At 40.5% G+C, this 16,945-nt stretch overlaps 1 protein-coding gene across 1 annotated transcript in view; it reads right to left on the bottom strand.

Moving 5' to 3' along the window:
• Nucleotides 1-16,945, bottom strand: part of LOC141906265 (dmX-like protein 2) — a 344,303-nt gene that overhangs the window by 5,595 nt on the left and 321,763 nt on the right. Inside the window, exons 45-46 of the mRNA XM_074795507.1 lie at nt 13,324-13,413; nt 12,460-12,587 (exon numbers count right to left, since the gene is read on the bottom strand). Of these exons, the coding sequence (XP_074651608.1) occupies nt 12,460-12,587; nt 13,324-13,413 (218 nt within the window). The remainder of the gene's footprint in view (nt 1-12,459; nt 12,588-13,323; nt 13,414-16,945) is intronic.

Below are 16,945 nucleotides of genomic sequence, written 5' to 3'. Positions count from 1 at the left end.
TTGTTATTATTGTAGGGGCACCGTGTGGGTGCACCGCCTTGGATCTTTTGTTCTATTGTTCTTCTTTCTTGTTGCGTCCGCCGTGGAATAAAGAGGTATTGTCTAGTAACTCAGATCTTTTGTGTAGTTATTTTGTGGGTTCACAGGAATCTTCGGGCCCTCTTTTGTCCTACCAAACTGAGGATATCCCAAATCATTACATTGGTGGCAGGGTACTGGGATTTTTAGCGATTTTGATTGCGTTAGACTGAGTTGAGGTGAACCCACGTTTTGTGTAACTTAGTCTGTGCACCGTACGCTCAGTTTTTCACATTTTTCGAGTATTTTGTACATGTCCATACTGTATTCCACTTGAAGTAGTAAGGATCGGTAAGGCACTAATTATACAAAAACAAATACGTGAAATTGAAGTGAACTTATTTGCGATTTACCCTTAGTAGGCCTATTATTATAATTATCGAATATTTATTGTGTGTTGGTATCTGACACACCGTTGTGAATTGACTTTTCTGGTTTTATTACATTTTAAAGAGTCCGTTAATTTGCCTGTGTCGGTATATTTAACCTGTTATTTCTCTTGTTAAAAAAAATGGCCATGAGTATTGATGATGTTGACACGTCCGACCTGAGACAAAATGATGAACAACAGTCAGTTGACACTTCTGTTCATGAGCCATTAGACAATGACCAGGAGGCCAATAGTATACAACAGCTGGCGGAGATGTTTAAGAGTGTTTTATTGGCATCGTCCTTGAGGTCCAGACCGACTTTCCCCCACCCAAACCCTATACTATCGGCCATAACTTTCGAATTTGGTTGGAGCGGTTTAACGATTATGCGGATGAGGTGTGGCACAGTCGACTTAAGAACAATGGTGCCTCAAGAAAGAAAAATCTGCGGTCTCGTCTCGACCATGAAGCCTATCAGGCTGTCTCCAACCTGCAATTATCTGAGTCGTTGACATACAGCAAGTTTTGCGAGAGACTGACTGATCGTTTCATACAGTCGAGAACGTTATATGAATGCGGTATCACTAAGCGTGGGCGGTCGAGAGCAACTGTTCGTGCACCGACCTAAGACTCTGGCCGACGCTGTCAGTCAAGCGCGATCGCTGGACACCACACGAAAACTCACGGAGCGTCGTCACGAGAAAAAGAGAGTTTCAGAGGTCAGCGTAAATGCGTTAGCTCAACCCAGCCAGATGGACAAACTTATGTCTATGGTCCAGAACATTTCTGGGAGACTCGAAAAATTGGAGGCTCAGCATCAATCCTCCTCTGCCCCGGTAATCGACACACGTTGGCGCTGTAGGGTACCTAACCACCCTGCAAATAGGTATCCGCAGGTCCAGTGTTTCAACTCTGGGCAAGCCGGTCACTATTCTTGAGCATGTCGCCAACAACCGAGACAACAGGGAAACGCCAACCAGGGTTCCCAGAGGGGACGGGGGACCCCAGGAATGTAATTAGAGCCCCCGATAAGTATATGATTCCACAAAGACGCCAAGGGCTCATCAACCCACACTTACCGTCCCTCGACTTGCCTAAAGTGGATATGTCAGGTGACTTACCTCAAGTGGTGACAGCTAGTGTGAGTGAAACCCTTGACGACCATGCGGATTCTGCGGAAACTCTGTCGCCAGGCATGCCCCCTGGTGATGGTGATCATGTAATGTGTCCCACAACAGGATGTCATCAGTCAACAACTTCGATGGAGGATACCATTCAAAAAGTCTGTGACGAGGTAAATCCGAGGACCCCGAAAATGGTTCGGCAACTTACCACACAGGATGGAGGGTTATTCTGCACAGCACAAGTAAACTGTACAGATCAAATCTCGGTCCTGCTTGACACTGGCGCGGCAGTAACCGTGCTGAAAACATCTGTGTGGAAGGCCAGCAGACCCAGTGATGACCTCTCTAGCCTAAGACCTGTCGCATATTCTCTTGCCACCGCCACTGGCCAAGATATGAATGTCCAGGGAGAAGCATCCAAGTAAAACTAGGAGACATGCTCTTTGAACTGCCGATGATAATAGCAGACGAATTAACCCAGGTTTGTTCGCTCGGCAGTGACTTCTTCAGCAAATACGGCTGCAAGATTGACTATGCGACGAGAGAGCTACATCTTGGATCTACGAGTGTTCCTCTTAGACAATCTTCGAGAAGTAGTTGTTACAGAATTTTTGCTCGGAAAAATGTCTGTATCCCCGCTAGCACAGAGCTCTTTCTCCCTGGTTATGTTAAGCGAAAAAACCAATATTTCTCTGGCTCCCCAGGAATGGTTAGCCACGCGAAAGGTGCAGCAGCCTTAACGGCGAGACAGATTTTGGTACCAAAATCACACCACATCGAAGTTAGAGTTGCCAATTTCAGTGATGAACCAGTCCTCATCCATCGAAGCGAACAGATTGGACTGTCCCGTCAGTTCGACTCTATACAGTCAATGACGCTTCATGAGGGAAATCAGGTTAATGACACTGAGAGTTCAACACACTCCATGAGTTCCAACAGTTTTGACTCTGAAAAACTAATGTATGTATGTGAGGCCTTAAACGTAAATGAACTAGATATTCCCGACAATACCAGGGCAGAACTTATCGAGACAGTCTCGCAAAACCTCGACATATTCTCAACAGATGACTTTGATATCGGTCAGACTTCTATGATGGAGCACACTATTGACACCGGTTCAAGCCGACCGATTAAACAACCACCGCGTAGGGTACCGCCACACTGACAGTCGTTTGTGGAAACCTCTACAAACCAGCTCTTAGAACATGACCTCATTCGAAAATCAAGTGGAGCCTGGTCCAGCCCCATCGTGATGGCTAAGAAAGCAGATGGTAGCCTTCGGCTATGTGTTGACTATAGGCGGCTAAATGATGTCACGACCAAGGATGCCCACCCACTTCCAAGGGTTGATGCCATGCTTGAGTCCCTTTCTTGTGCTGCGTTGTTCTCATCACTTGATATGGCGAGTGGGTACTGGCAGGTGCCTGTACGTGAAAAGGACAAGCCAAAAACTGCCTTCGTGATGTAGCGAGGAATATTCGAGTGGAACGCAATACCATTTGGGCTTACGAATGCTCCTGCCACATTTTTGAGGCTCATGTCGCTGGTTCTATACAAGGTTGCTTGGAAAACATGTTTACTGTATCTCGATGACGTTATTGTTTTCAGTCCCGACCTGGAAAGTCACCTGGGACGTCTGAAAGAAGTGTTTGCCTGTTTTCGTGCTGCAAACTTGAAGTTGAAGCCAAGTGCCATTTATTTCAACGGCAAGTTGCATTCCTGGGCCATGTCGTCAGCGAAAATGGAATCCAGACAGATCCGCAGAGATGTGATCGTGTCAGGGATTGGCCGAAACTGAGCTCCGCAGCTTCATCGGATTAGTTTCATACTACTCAAAGTTCAACAAAGGGTATTTTAATATCGTGGCGCCACTGTACCAACTTATGAAGAAAGGTGTCACTTATACCTGGACCACTGAACATCAGATGGCCTTCTGACAGTTTGAAACAAAGTCAAATCTGCCCGTCCTCAGTTTTTTCGATTTCAGCAAGATGGCAAGTTCTTTCATCCTTGACACGGACGCGAGTGATTTCGCAATAAGTGTCGTTCTCTCTCAAGCGGATAAGGATTGTATTGAGCCGGTAATCGCTTATGCGGGTCGCTCTTTGAAAGGTGGGGAGGAGAATTACTGCGCTACTCGCAGGGAAATGCTGTCGCTAGTTGACATGATACGACACTTTCGGCACTACCTGCTTGGCAAGAAATTTCTCTTGAGAACGGACCATGCGGCATTAAAATGGTTACGTAACTTCAAGGAACAGGAAGGCTAAATCGATCGATGGAATGAACGACTGGCAAAATATGACTACGAAATCCAACACAGACCAGGAAAACTTCATGGAAATGCGGATGGTCTCGGCGACCTAAACGCAAGCATGGTATCTGCCCAACATGTGGCCCCACTGACGTGAAGAAGAGTCGAGATCCAATCATCGGGAGTGTGATGCAACAAATCTCCATTTCACGGGATGCGATTGCTAAGGCTCAACGGTCTGACCCGGAAATAGCTATTTTACATCAAAGGCTAGGAAAAGAACAGGCATAGCCTACAGCTCAGGAGTCAAAACAGTACGGTCGACTTGCAAGGAGCCTAGTGGCAGTGTTTGTGAGATTAGGACTTATAGATGGTATACTCTTTCTCAAACCAGTCCCAGGAACCAAACACCAGCGAAACCGTGTAGTACTCCCTCATTCCCTTATCAACAAGGTTTTGTACCAACTACATGATGGGCTGAATGGAAAACACAGTGGTACCAGAAAGACGGAACTGAAAGTTTAAGAAAGGTTCTGGCGACCAGGTTTGAAAAATTACATCCAGCGGTACATTCAGAGTTGCAAGAAATTAAGAGCCCACCAAAGAAGCCAACAGCGCCATTAATATCAACACCCATTGGACGTCGTGGCCAGAGGATTCACATTGATGAGGTTGGACCTATTTATCCAGCTACCAAGTGACAAAACAAGTATATCCTAGTTGCCCAGGATGCTTTCACAAAATAGCCGGAGGCTTGGCCTATGAGGAACCAGCAGGTTAAAAATGTGGCACGTATCTTGGTAAACGAATCGGTATGCCGTTTTGGTTGTCCGGAGTCCATACACACGGACAAGGGATCCAACTTTACATCAACTGTCTTCAAAGAAATGTCAAAATTGCTAGGCATTGAGAAGACCCAGACGACAGCATTCCATCCACAAGGAAATGGCCAGGTTGAGAATATGAATAAGTCCCTGAAGTCCATGCTGTCTGCTGCTGTTGATGAGAAAGGCTCTGACTGGGATGAACACTTGCCAGCTTGTTTAATGGCTTACCGCTCTGCTGCACAGGAGGAGTCAACCACTGAGACTCCATTCTTCCTGACTTTTAATGAAGAGATGAGCATCCCGTTGGATGTGATAATTGATGGACTAGCACCGAGAATGTCTTCTGCTGGGCTTGCCAATAAACTCGTATCTCAATTGGAGTCAGCCCATGAGACAGTAAGGGAGAAGTTGAAGTTGGCCCAGAGACGACAGCGGGACATATGACCGTTTTGCCCGTCGTGGGGGGTACATGACAGGTGACAAGGTGTGGCTTCGTAATCACTACGTCAAACCAGAGGAAGCCTCTAAGTTGCAAAAGAAGTGGTTGGGACCATACATTGTCATTGAGCGCCTAACGGAGGTGAACTACCGTGTGTGCTCACTATATGGCAAGAAGAGACTTAAAGTGATTCACTTCAATGATATGAAGCCATACTATGACCGTCCGGTGGAATCCTCTGAGCCGATACCGAATGAGCCAACCTCGGACCCAAAATCAAGCCCTCCGATACTAGTGAGTGAAAGTGATGCGGAGTCCGAGACCAGCATAGATGTCCAGCTGCACCGCGAGAATGCCTCAGGAAGAGTTGGAAAACACTGCACTATACGAAAGCGATAGTGCAGAGGATGTTGCCTCTTCTGAGGATAGTGGTTCGGGGGAGGATAGGCTGGTGGAGGGTGAGCTGTCTTGAAACCATACAACCTGTGGTGGAAACTGACCGTGAGACAGACACAGAGAAATTGGATGACTCGTGCGCAGATGACATTTCCTTCACTGATGACGCCATCCAAGGTTTTGAGGTAGACAGCCCTGAGCCAACCAGACAACTTAGGTCGAGACAGAACATTCGACAACCGATCTGGCAGAAAGACTATGTCCAGGCTATTGCTAATTGTAAGCTTATGTGGCCTGGCCTGGCAGTTAGGGTCAAATCTAAGAAGATTTGGCCGGGGTATTTCTTTGTCTTTTCTGGGTTAACAGCGAGACGTCCGCTACCTGCTCTGCTCTTGATAATGTAGAACTTAAAGTAGTACACTACTTATCGATGAATTTATTTTTTTATTGGTGCAGGTTCCAATGGAAGTCTTACAGCTCGACAACTTGGAAGAAAGAAAGATTTGGTCACCCAGATGGCAAAATATCTGGTTGACTTCATCCTCTATGGAAAGAATGTGTCACGTCCGAAAACAGTGGAACTCGTGGATCAATACAATGCCTTCTTTGTGCCACCTGGCGCAAAGGTTACCGGCACTGCAATATCTGCGATCAAGCTGTTTTCTCTGAGAGCCAGGAGGAAGTCTGCTGCTGAAGACCGCATGACTGCAGCGGTTGGAGAAATCCGAGCCATGGTCGAGGCTGCCGGAGGAACGTTGGCAAGTTGAGATCCAAAAGTAGCCCCCGAATCCTACTCGTTTCAGACTCTATGTTCTCGCGAACCAAAGTTTCGCCCAACATTTTTCCTGATCGCTCACTCTGGTGAGACTTTAGAACAGCTCCTGGAAACGTTAAAAGGGTGTGTGGTCCCCTGCCAAGCAGTAGTGGTTAACCATGGTACTAACCACTAACGAGGTTTCGCGGAAACGGAAAAGGCCATGGTTGAGGCGTATGGACTATTATCCAAACGTTATCCCGGGCGCAAACTTTTCCACCTGGAGGTTCCAATACGCCCGTGTTTTCACAAAAACCCTGATGCAGTTCGACGTTCACACCAGGTAAACGTAGCAGCAGAGCGGGTGGGGTTCATCCACCTGGAGCATCCCGACCTACCCGACCGTATGTACCATGGGGTCCACTATACATTGGCAGGGCTTAGAAGAGTGAAGGCTGACATTATCCGTCATTTTCCTCATTGGGCGGTATCTTGCATAATCTAACCACATCCCATACGACCCTGCAGGGAATCAACTAGAGCTCAGCTCTGTTGTTTTCGTTTCGTTTTCTGCTGTCTGTCCTTTAATTTTTCAGGTCAATCGCTCGACACTTGTGCGTCAATTACCAACCAGGATGACTGCCTCGACCAGTGGACCATCAAATCCATCTGCTGGACTACGCGGGGGCCAGAATAATTTTCTACCTAAAGTGGTTTGGATTTTAGTGCTGGCACAAATCGTCCCCAAATCTGCTACTTGTACTTGTGTGTATATAGGACTGTGAAATAGAATTGCGCAAATGAACAATGAACTTTCAGGGGATTTTGTCTATAATGGTTTGACCCAATCAAACCATTGTTTTTAAGGGGAGAGTGATGTGACGGCTGGAGCCGTCCTATTGTTATTATTGTAGGCGCACCGTACTGGTGCGCCACCTAAGATCTTTTGTTCTATTGTTCTTCCTTCTTGTTGTGCCCATCGTGGAATAGAGGTATTGTCTAGTAACTCAGATCTTTTGTGTAATTATTTTGTGGGTTCACAGGAATCTTCGGGCCTCTTTTGTCGTACCAAACTGAGGATACCCCAAATCTTTACAGTAATATCATAGTCCTGCTATCAACCAGATGAAAATTTCTGTTAATTACTGAAATTGGAGCTAAACTGCAACATAGGCACTAAGCTACAAGTGGGGGTTCCCAGCATGATTTCCTTAACAGCCTTGTTTCAATTCTTTAGATAGCAGCATGAACTGGTTATTTTTTTGCAGTAGTTATATTGGCGATACCAGATGGCAGCACATAACAAAAATCTTTGGGCACTGTCAAGCATGCTAAAATACTCAGTTTTGTGAACTGAAACATAATGCCACACACAGCAAACCTTCCACCTCCATCAATTTCTCAACGGATCTGGACAATTTGTAAAGCTTGTTTTTTTTTTAAAACGGGAAACCTCATCCCTGATCAACAAGTCTTCCTGAATCATGTTCACAAGGTTTCACATGAATGACCTGTAGTGACCTTGAGCTTTAATCCTTGGAACCCAAAATCAAGGGGTTCTGAGAGAGGTGGTGTCCGACAGAGGTCCTCATTTCAGAGGTATGTAAAGAGGTTTATAGGTTGTGTCTATTAAGGGCATACTGAACTCTCCATACCATCCAATGGCAAATGGTCTTTGTGAGAATTTAAATGGAGTTTTGAAACGAATGTTACAAAGAATGAGCGGCGAAAGACTATAAGACTGGGATTGTTATTTGCCCAGTTTACTATTCACGTACAGGGAGGTACCCCGAGAGTCTTTGATATTCTCTCCTTTCGAACTACTATACGGTTGAACCGTATGAGGGCCATTATCTATCCTTAAAGAATTGTGGGTTGGCTAGAAAGAAGAACCGGAAGTAAGATCTACATATCAGTATGTATTTGAACTAAGACAACGCATGGATGAAACATGTAGGATGCCTAATGAAGAATTAAGTAAAGCCAAGGTCAAGCAGAGTAAGTACTATAACAATAAGGTGAAAGGTCGGAAATTAAAGTTAGGCGATAAGGAATTATAATTGTTGCCAACTGATATTAATAAGCTCACTATGCAGTGGAAAGGTTATGAAAATGATTAAAGGATAGACGTGTATGGAAAAGTGAAAACATTTCATGTAAATATGCTTAAAAAGTATTTTGATAGAGAGAATACATTAAGTTGTACTGATCCTGGGAGATTACAGATGTTTGAAAACAACTCAGCCGAGGGTGTTCCTGATGAAGCGTGTGGTATAGAATTTTGTCCGTTAGTGTCCATGGATGGATGCTGATATAAATCCTGAGTTGTCATGGGATTAACAGGATGAGTTAAGAGATTTGTTACAGGTATATGCTGATGTTATTAGTGATTTGCCAGGTAGGACTAGTTTAATCAAAATGTATATCGAGTTAGAAGATGATACCCCTTTGCATTTAAAACCATACCCCACTCCTTTTTCACTTCAAAAGCAATTGAATGAAGAAGTTGAGAAGATGGATGTAATAGAAGAGTCTGACAGTAATTTCTCTAGTCCACCCATAGTTGTAGGCAAATCTGACGGCACGATACGCTATCGTATCGATTTCAGGAGGTTAAATGCGCAGACAAAGTTTTGGCTGAGCCTTCGTCAGATCAAGTCTGTTTTGATGAAAATGAAAGGCAAGAATTTCCTGACCAAAATCGATTCAGCGAAAATCGATTCAGCGAAAGGGTATTGGCAAATACCAATGTGTGAGTGCTGTAAGCATTTGACTAGTATTCAAACGGAAAGCGGGTTGGAACAGTTTAAAGTTATGCCATTTGGGTTAGTGAATTCTGGTCAAGTATTTTGCCGAATGATGAGAAGATTTTTACAGAATATTGAGCATTCTGGTAATTATATTGATGATTTAATCGTTGGTACAGTAAAGTGGTATCATCATATGGCCACATTAAGAAATGATTTTCAGAGATTGAGAGATAATGGGTTAACAGCCCGTCCGTCAAAGTGTAAGTTTGGTTATTTCGAGATTGATTTTGTGGGTCACAGTTTCGGGGGCCCCAACATTCATTGCCAAGATGATAAAGTTGAATGCGTGTTAGAAGTAGCTCTTCCTGAAACAAAGAAACAGTTAAGAGCATTCCTAGGTATGACTGGCTACCATTCCAAATTCATATCGAATTACACCGACTTGGTGAAGCCTTTAACGGATATGATAAAAAAGGGCACCCTGTAAATTTACAGTGGTCGGACAAAACAATTGAAGCTTTTTATTTAATAAAGCAGATAGTTGCACAGAAACCAAGAGATTGCCTGATTTTGAGAGAGAATTCATTGTGTGTGCTGATGCATCTTCTCTTGGGATAGGTGGAGCTCTGATGCAGGAATTTAGTGGGAAGAAACTTCCTGTCATGTACGTCAGTCGTAAACTGAAGCCTGCTGAATCATTCATAATTGAGCGCGAGTGTCTTGCACTTGTTTGGGTTATAAAACGATTATGCCAATACTTATTTGGTAGAGAGTTCACTTTAGAAGTTGATCATCAAACATTAAAATTTTTGAATAGGGTGAAGATTAACAACGAACGTGTAATGTATTGGGCACTGGAGTTACAGAAGTATAGATTCAGAATTAAAGCGGTCAATGGGCGGGATCACGTGACTGCTGATCACATGAGTAGATGCGGAAGTGAAAATCAAAATGACGATATTCGATATGCCGTATGTAGTTAACCCCCTAAAGGTTAACAAAACTTGAAATTTGTGTTATTTCGGGGGGGGGGATAGATGTGAAGTATTTCTGTTACGTATTTCTGTGATAATCTCTTATACTATATTTGTTATTCACAGAGCTATAAAATACACCCACTTTCTTTAAGTTGCTCATAAAGTTGTGCATGCACTCTTTTGCATTTTTGCAAACTGCTCGCGAGCAGATGTTACTGCTCATGCGGATATCTTTAAATCATATTCCAATGAAGGCATGAGCGGAAATTCTTGCTCAAGCATGTCAAAGTACATGTCGAGAAGGTTCGATAGAAACAATGCACATACGACCAATGGTACTGTCGAAAGGCGGAAAAAAGCTTGTTTAACCACTGATTTTTTAACAGAAGAAGAAAATAATCGGAAATGTTTGGGCTGGTTTGAGCCCAACTGGTTTGAGCTGGAATTTCATGTAACTTGCTCGTAATGTTGCTCGAGCTATTGTTTTAAAACCAGCATAAACTGGATCTAATTGCAAACTGCTCACAAATTGGCTCGGGTTATTGTTTTCAAAACCAGAATAAACTGGATTTAATTGTAAACTACCCACAAATTGGCTCGAGTCTATAGATTTTATTTTCGCATATAGATCGACAAGAATTACATATCATTAATGGAGAAAATCGTATAAAGTTATAAAGTAAATGCACAGTTTCTTCAATAATTACGTCAAATTTAAGAAGATTTCAAATCTATAATACAAATAATTAAATCAAAATACATGTAGAGCCATTATTTGTTGTAAAAATGTTAAAATTGTTATTGAAATGTATTACCAAGTTTGTTCTCTGGTTTTATTATGATGTGAAATTAACTACATTTCAAAGTTGGTTATGATAGATTGGGATATTTTTTCCCTGGGAAAAAAAAAGCTTAGTCAAAGAACAATTTTAGAAGTGAACTTGGAACTGGCCACATCATTGTTTGAAAAATTTGTTCATTTTTAGCAGTATTAGTAGAAACTGCTCTATTTGGGTGCACAGATGTAGAGCTGGCCAATTATCTCGAGATCATTTGCTAAATATGGACTGCAATTTATCAGAAGATGCATGTATATATGTGCAGATTTTCATATTCTAATGCAACCACTAAACCGCCACAATTAGGGGTATTTCTCCAGTTATTGTGTTTCAAAAATATCAGTTAAAATTAGTGGCATTAATTCATTAAGTCTATGGTTAACATTGAACTGAATGTCCAGTGCCATTTGCTAAGCCTTTTTTTAATAGCTTGGTTTATGGGAACCACCTCCCGAAATTTGAGGAAGTTTTATTTTTATTCCTGTCTGTGGAACAAATTCAGTGAAAAAATGAGCAAAAAAAGATTTTTAACCTCTGACGAATGTGGATCCTGCCTGAAATGATGAAAAAATTGAAAAACGCTAGGTTCTTTTTTGATCACAGCGCGCAGAATTCGAACTTCCCAAGAATAATTTGGTTGGACATATGTATATTGCCCTATCGACAGTTCACTCTTCCATCAAAAAGTGATTTTATCTCACTGAGGTAAATTCTTCCTTATTTTTATTTCTTCCTCCGAAATGATATTTTACTGTCTACCCCATAAACCATGCTATTATAAAAACGGCCTAAGACCATAGTAATTATGAGCTTTAAAATACATCCACTTTCTGTTATTATGCACAAATATCGTATAGGGTATTTGAAAGCTAGGTAGCAATAGTAATTCGTAAGTCCAGTAATGCAATTAATTATATTTTATCCAATATGAAGTTAAAAGACTCTTTATATATTGAGGACATGAGCAAGAATTTATACGTTGGATTTCTGCTCACATGTGTTTTGACATGCATGAACAAAAATATCTACTCATACTTCTACCCATGAGCCGAAATAATGTGTGCTAAGCAACTTGCAAAAATGTAAAAGAGTGCATGCACAGCTTTATTAGCAACTTACAGATTTAGGGCTACTATATACCTGTCACAGGACTGAGCTGGCTGTACAGTGTGTAACTCGTCAAGTGCTACAGTGCATGGTTATGGATACATGTATATGAGGGAGTAGGATTATAGTTGGGAGTGGTTTGTGGTGTGTGTACCAGGACAAGTACACAGATGTTTCAGGAGAAATCCTGCTGTTTAGCCATTGGTCGGTTGAAGTATATTTATGTAGTAGTAAAATAACCGTTGTTCGGTAATTCGGAGAATTAAACAATTGTGAATTCTAATTGAGTAATGAACGGGTTTACGGGACACATTAAGTCCATAAGTATACGAAAATCGAATATTAGATATTAGTGTATTTTACCTATGATTTACTATATGTTTTGCAGCTTTAGAGCAGGAACTGGATAGTAGAGGTGTGGGTTTGAAGAATTTGAAGAGATATTTATTTGTACATAGTGTGAAAAAATTGTTCGTGAAGTTGAAATAACATATTACTTCATTTCGATGGATTGATGGCTCTACAGAAATTTGTGACACTTACCTTAACATTTCCATCAGCCGAGCCCGTGACAAAATATTCTTCATTTGGACCGAGTGTCATGCAGCGCACAGCTGACTCATGGGCCTGAAAAGTTTGTAATAGTTGTCTCTGGCGTATATCGAAAATACCTTAAAAACGATGAAGGATGTATAACGTGTTGAAGAAAATAATCACCGATGGTTAAACGAACAAATTTTTCAACGAGAGACCGAGGGAAATTGAGGCAGAACGAAAAGGGATTTTCATTTCATGTAATTTTGTTTTGTTCAATACAATAAAACTGAATTGGGCTTAGTGCTTTTTGGCAAAATAAAATTTGATTGAATTTGTAATTCAAGCACATGGCATAACAAGGTCATCCGTGCCTAGTGCACCATTGAGAATAGAGCTATATTTTCCAGATACTTGCACAATAGTCAGGGATCAATTTTTTATAGTGCAAATAAGAATTCTTTCCTAACATCCCACCAACTGAAGATTTCACAGAAATTGAACTTGCAGTATACAATGTTTAATCTTGTAACAAATACCGGAAGCAAAACAGCAGACGATACAGAAGGTTAACATGAACAGCGGCTGATTGTTGCAGCTAATATAATTTCAAAATTATGTTCTTAGGAATTAGAGAATGGGTTATGATAATGCTCTATTGATTGATTAGAATGAATATGCTTATTTGCACAGTGAAAAGCCTTTCATCTGGAAAAAAATGTCCTATGAATTTGAAGGGGGCGGCGAACACAGGAGACATTGATGTCTCTACTTCAATGGGGGAGACAATTGTTTATCTTCCCCTGAAATGACACTGCCCTAGATTAACAAAATTTGATATTCAAAGTCAATTATTAATATTTCTAAGGATACAAATCTCTCCTTTCTTTCCTCCACTTATTAACGCATGATGCTGAGGTGCAAACAAAACAGTTGGACATCCTTGGTCATGACAAGTGAATGCTGGAAATAAGAAATACATGTTTTAATGAAGGTACTTATTCGGAAAACAAGATAGGTCCATGGACTTAAAACCCTTCAGCCTAATTGTTCATTTGGCATGTTCACAGTGGTTCACCCTTTTTTCAATTATTTTGGTAGATTTCAATGATATGATGTATTATGATCATAAACAATTTGCCACCATCAAAGTTGTTTACCTTTCTAGTATCTAGAGGCATGAACAATTATATTAATTTGATAACTTTCACTTGCATGCAATTAGAGGTTGGATTTAAAAATGACCAGAACACATTTAGGGCTCTGGGAAGAGTGCACAAAATATATAAAATTGATTGGCTGCATTTTTGCAATTCTGCAAGCCAATAAACAGTCCAAAAATTGTAATTTTACCAGCTTATTTCCTTAATGATTGCCACTAGCTAGCGTTTTTGGCAATCTTTTCCTATAGGATTCAGGCGCGGATCCAGGGCCATTCACTGACTACAGCACAGTATGAAAAGGGCCAGTATTAATGCCCAGCGAGGGAGTTTGAGTGCCATTTATTGGTATCATGCCGCTAAATTTGCCTTCACATTCAATTTTAGTGTGCCTTTTTTAGATTTAGTGCTTTATCCAATCATTCCAGTTTCAAATGGCCTCTAGAAAGAGAGCAGATGAAAAATTAAACAATGAATACTCATCAGAAACCCTCTTGTTAGTTTGTTGATTATTATCATTATCATCACTTTTCCCCAGCCAGAAATTTTCATAAAATTTCAACGCGTCATAGACACTATTGATCATGGGAAGAACCAGAGGGGAATCCCTTGTTAACCATAATGGGGGAAAATCCGTATGCTACGCCGTATTTTAGATTTGAAAATTCCGGAGTGAATGAGTTAAGACTAGTAAAATATTCGTGGAACTAAATAGTCTTAATAAGTAGTCAAAATACATTACAAGTTTATCTCAGTGGTAATGACCGCAGCATTTCACTCTCAAAGAGCCAGCCAGTATCAACAACGATTTAATTGATACTGACAGCTGTAAGTGATCAAACTCACACTGAGCATCGCTGACTCGCTGGACCCCAGCTGCTTGTTACTATAGTAACAGGCAAGAGTGAATAATATGAAAAACCTTTCCAGACTTAACCCAAGAAAATGAAATAATAAGCAATGAAAATTCAGTTTTGAAGTCTTGTTTGCATTCAAGAGTCAATATTTTCGTTGGATGCTGAAGTCAGTGTTTATTTACATTATGAAGTGTCAAAACCAATTTCCAAGTTGAAAGATTATATTTAGACGGTGTTTCAAGCAAAACAACAGCAGTCAACTCATGAGATAATTTCAGATAACTAATAATATTATATCCACAGACTCTGAAGAGTTTATAGATGTACAAATTCAATCAGGTTGAATTTGCGACATGACATGATTATTCCCAAAATGAAACTAAAAATTCAATAAAGGGTTAAGTAAAATAATAAAAATGTGTATTTTATATCCTTTAATGAATGGCCAGTTGATGGTATATTATTCACTCTTGAATGCAGTAGTCGCTTGACCTCAATTACTCGTAGGGCTGAGTGATAGAAACCACAGGGATCCAGATATGTGAGTGTAACAACTCTATGATGTACCCGGTCATAACTACTCGGATAGACTTTAGACTATTTAGTTCAATCTTAGGAATGAAAAACATTTGATCGAATATATTTGTTCGAACGAAAAAACCTCTTGTTACAAGAAAATTTTGACAATATACTTTCTGTTCAATCATCTGATTCCTTATTTATCGATCTGATAAATCTAATTCCTCCTTTAGAGGGACCACAGCTTAACCTAGTAGCGGCTACTAGCCTATGTAGGCCTACGTATACGCATGCCTAGCATCCGGTCAGAAGGGGTGTAGGCCTATTGCACTTAATTTGCATCGGTTAGAGCTAACCCTACAATCGTATATGAAGCCTCTCCGGTTACTAATCCTCTAAGGCACTGAAACATGATGACATTATCGAGATGTTGGTCGTTATGGACAGCTGACTTGAAACTGTCCATGAAACTTTGCCAGGGAGTCAACCCTCCTAAACATCGTATTCCTACTCCCTTTTAAGAGGGGTAGGTCTCTGGGGTATTCAATTCGTAAAATTGATTTTATTTTCGGATTATGAAGAAACAAATTTTTTGTACTACCGGTCGCATCAATGTTGCCAGATTTTTAATTGCAAATTTTGTTTGTAGTTGAATCCACGAGTCAGTAAATAATCACAACAATTATACTGTCTTTGTTTGAAACAGCATTTACGGTAATTTGGTGTCATCCATGGTTCAGTAATCGTTATTGTTCTGTGTCTTTTTATTTGTAATGGTGTTACCTAATATGTCAATAGTTTCTGAAATACCTTTCAATAAATACTCATATCCTTCTTCAGTATTTCATTGATCTATATCACTAAAATCAATAAATGATAGTCTCTTTTGTATTTCTATAAATAAATTTGTCTGTAAAATCAGAATTTTGTTTCTTGTTTGTACATATATTCATAATTAAAATCTTTAAAAGTTAGAAGGCATGGAAAATGAGGAGTGACGTTACAACAGCTGATTTAAAATCATAAATTTCAAGCTAACATAAATATTATCGATCAATGTGGCTGTACAGTGTGTAATTCTAGTGGGCCTGACAATTGTTGGGAATGATCCATTACTTATATTTAATTCCTAAAATTTCTTAGTGTTGTTATGAGTATTTACTTTTAGATAAACAAGATTTTAGTCCATACCTATGAAAACTGTTTTTTTAGGTTTTATTCTATTTAATAAACTAGTATAATCATCAGTAAAATTTTTTTCACTGGACCCAGGAACGCTATACACCTCTCCAATTATAATGTTTTTACCTTTGGTACAGTTAACTTCGATAAAGCAGCTCTCAAAGTAATTTTCTTTAAAGAAACATAGATCATATACGAAGTTGATATGATATAATTTTTTCTAATGGTAATACCCACATCCTGCGAGATGTTTGCAATCATTGATACTTTACTCAGTATGCTATGGCTATTTAAAGGCTGACTCAAATGGAGGTCCAAAAACCCACCGGTTGGTATTTGAGATTTGCAGTGCAGGCCACATCCCACTAGCAACTAGCAAGCGGTAGTTTGTTTAAAATGTTTACTGGAACACATCTGGCTCACACCAGTATCACACAGTATCGCAGTGACACATAAAAACTAGAAACACACTTTCTAACAGGACGTCGTTTGTATATGTATGCACTTACTTTCATGGGCAACATAAATATTATATGGGTGGAGAAAACAATGCTGACTAGAAGCAGTTTCATAAACACTTACGGTAACTATTAGATGGATCAAGTTGGCGTCATTTGTAACAGTACCAGGCCTAAAATCTGGACAAATCTGACCTACAGCAATTCTATCATAGAATGCAGTAGGTGGCGACAGCAACCCATGTCAATTCTTTTAAACCTGCAGCATTTTTCAATTTCAAATGTGCCGTAGCAAATTATCAATTCATTGGAGGGACAA

This window comes from Tubulanus polymorphus, chromosome 5 (genome assembly GCF_964204645.1).
Source record: "Tubulanus polymorphus chromosome 5, tnTubPoly1.2, whole genome shotgun sequence".
Classification (NCBI taxonomy): Eukaryota; Metazoa; Nemertea; class Palaeonemertea; order Tubulaniformes; family Tubulanidae; genus Tubulanus; species Tubulanus polymorphus.
Note: the sequence above shows the minus strand (reverse complement) of the source record. Positions and strands in the feature narration are given on the sequence as shown.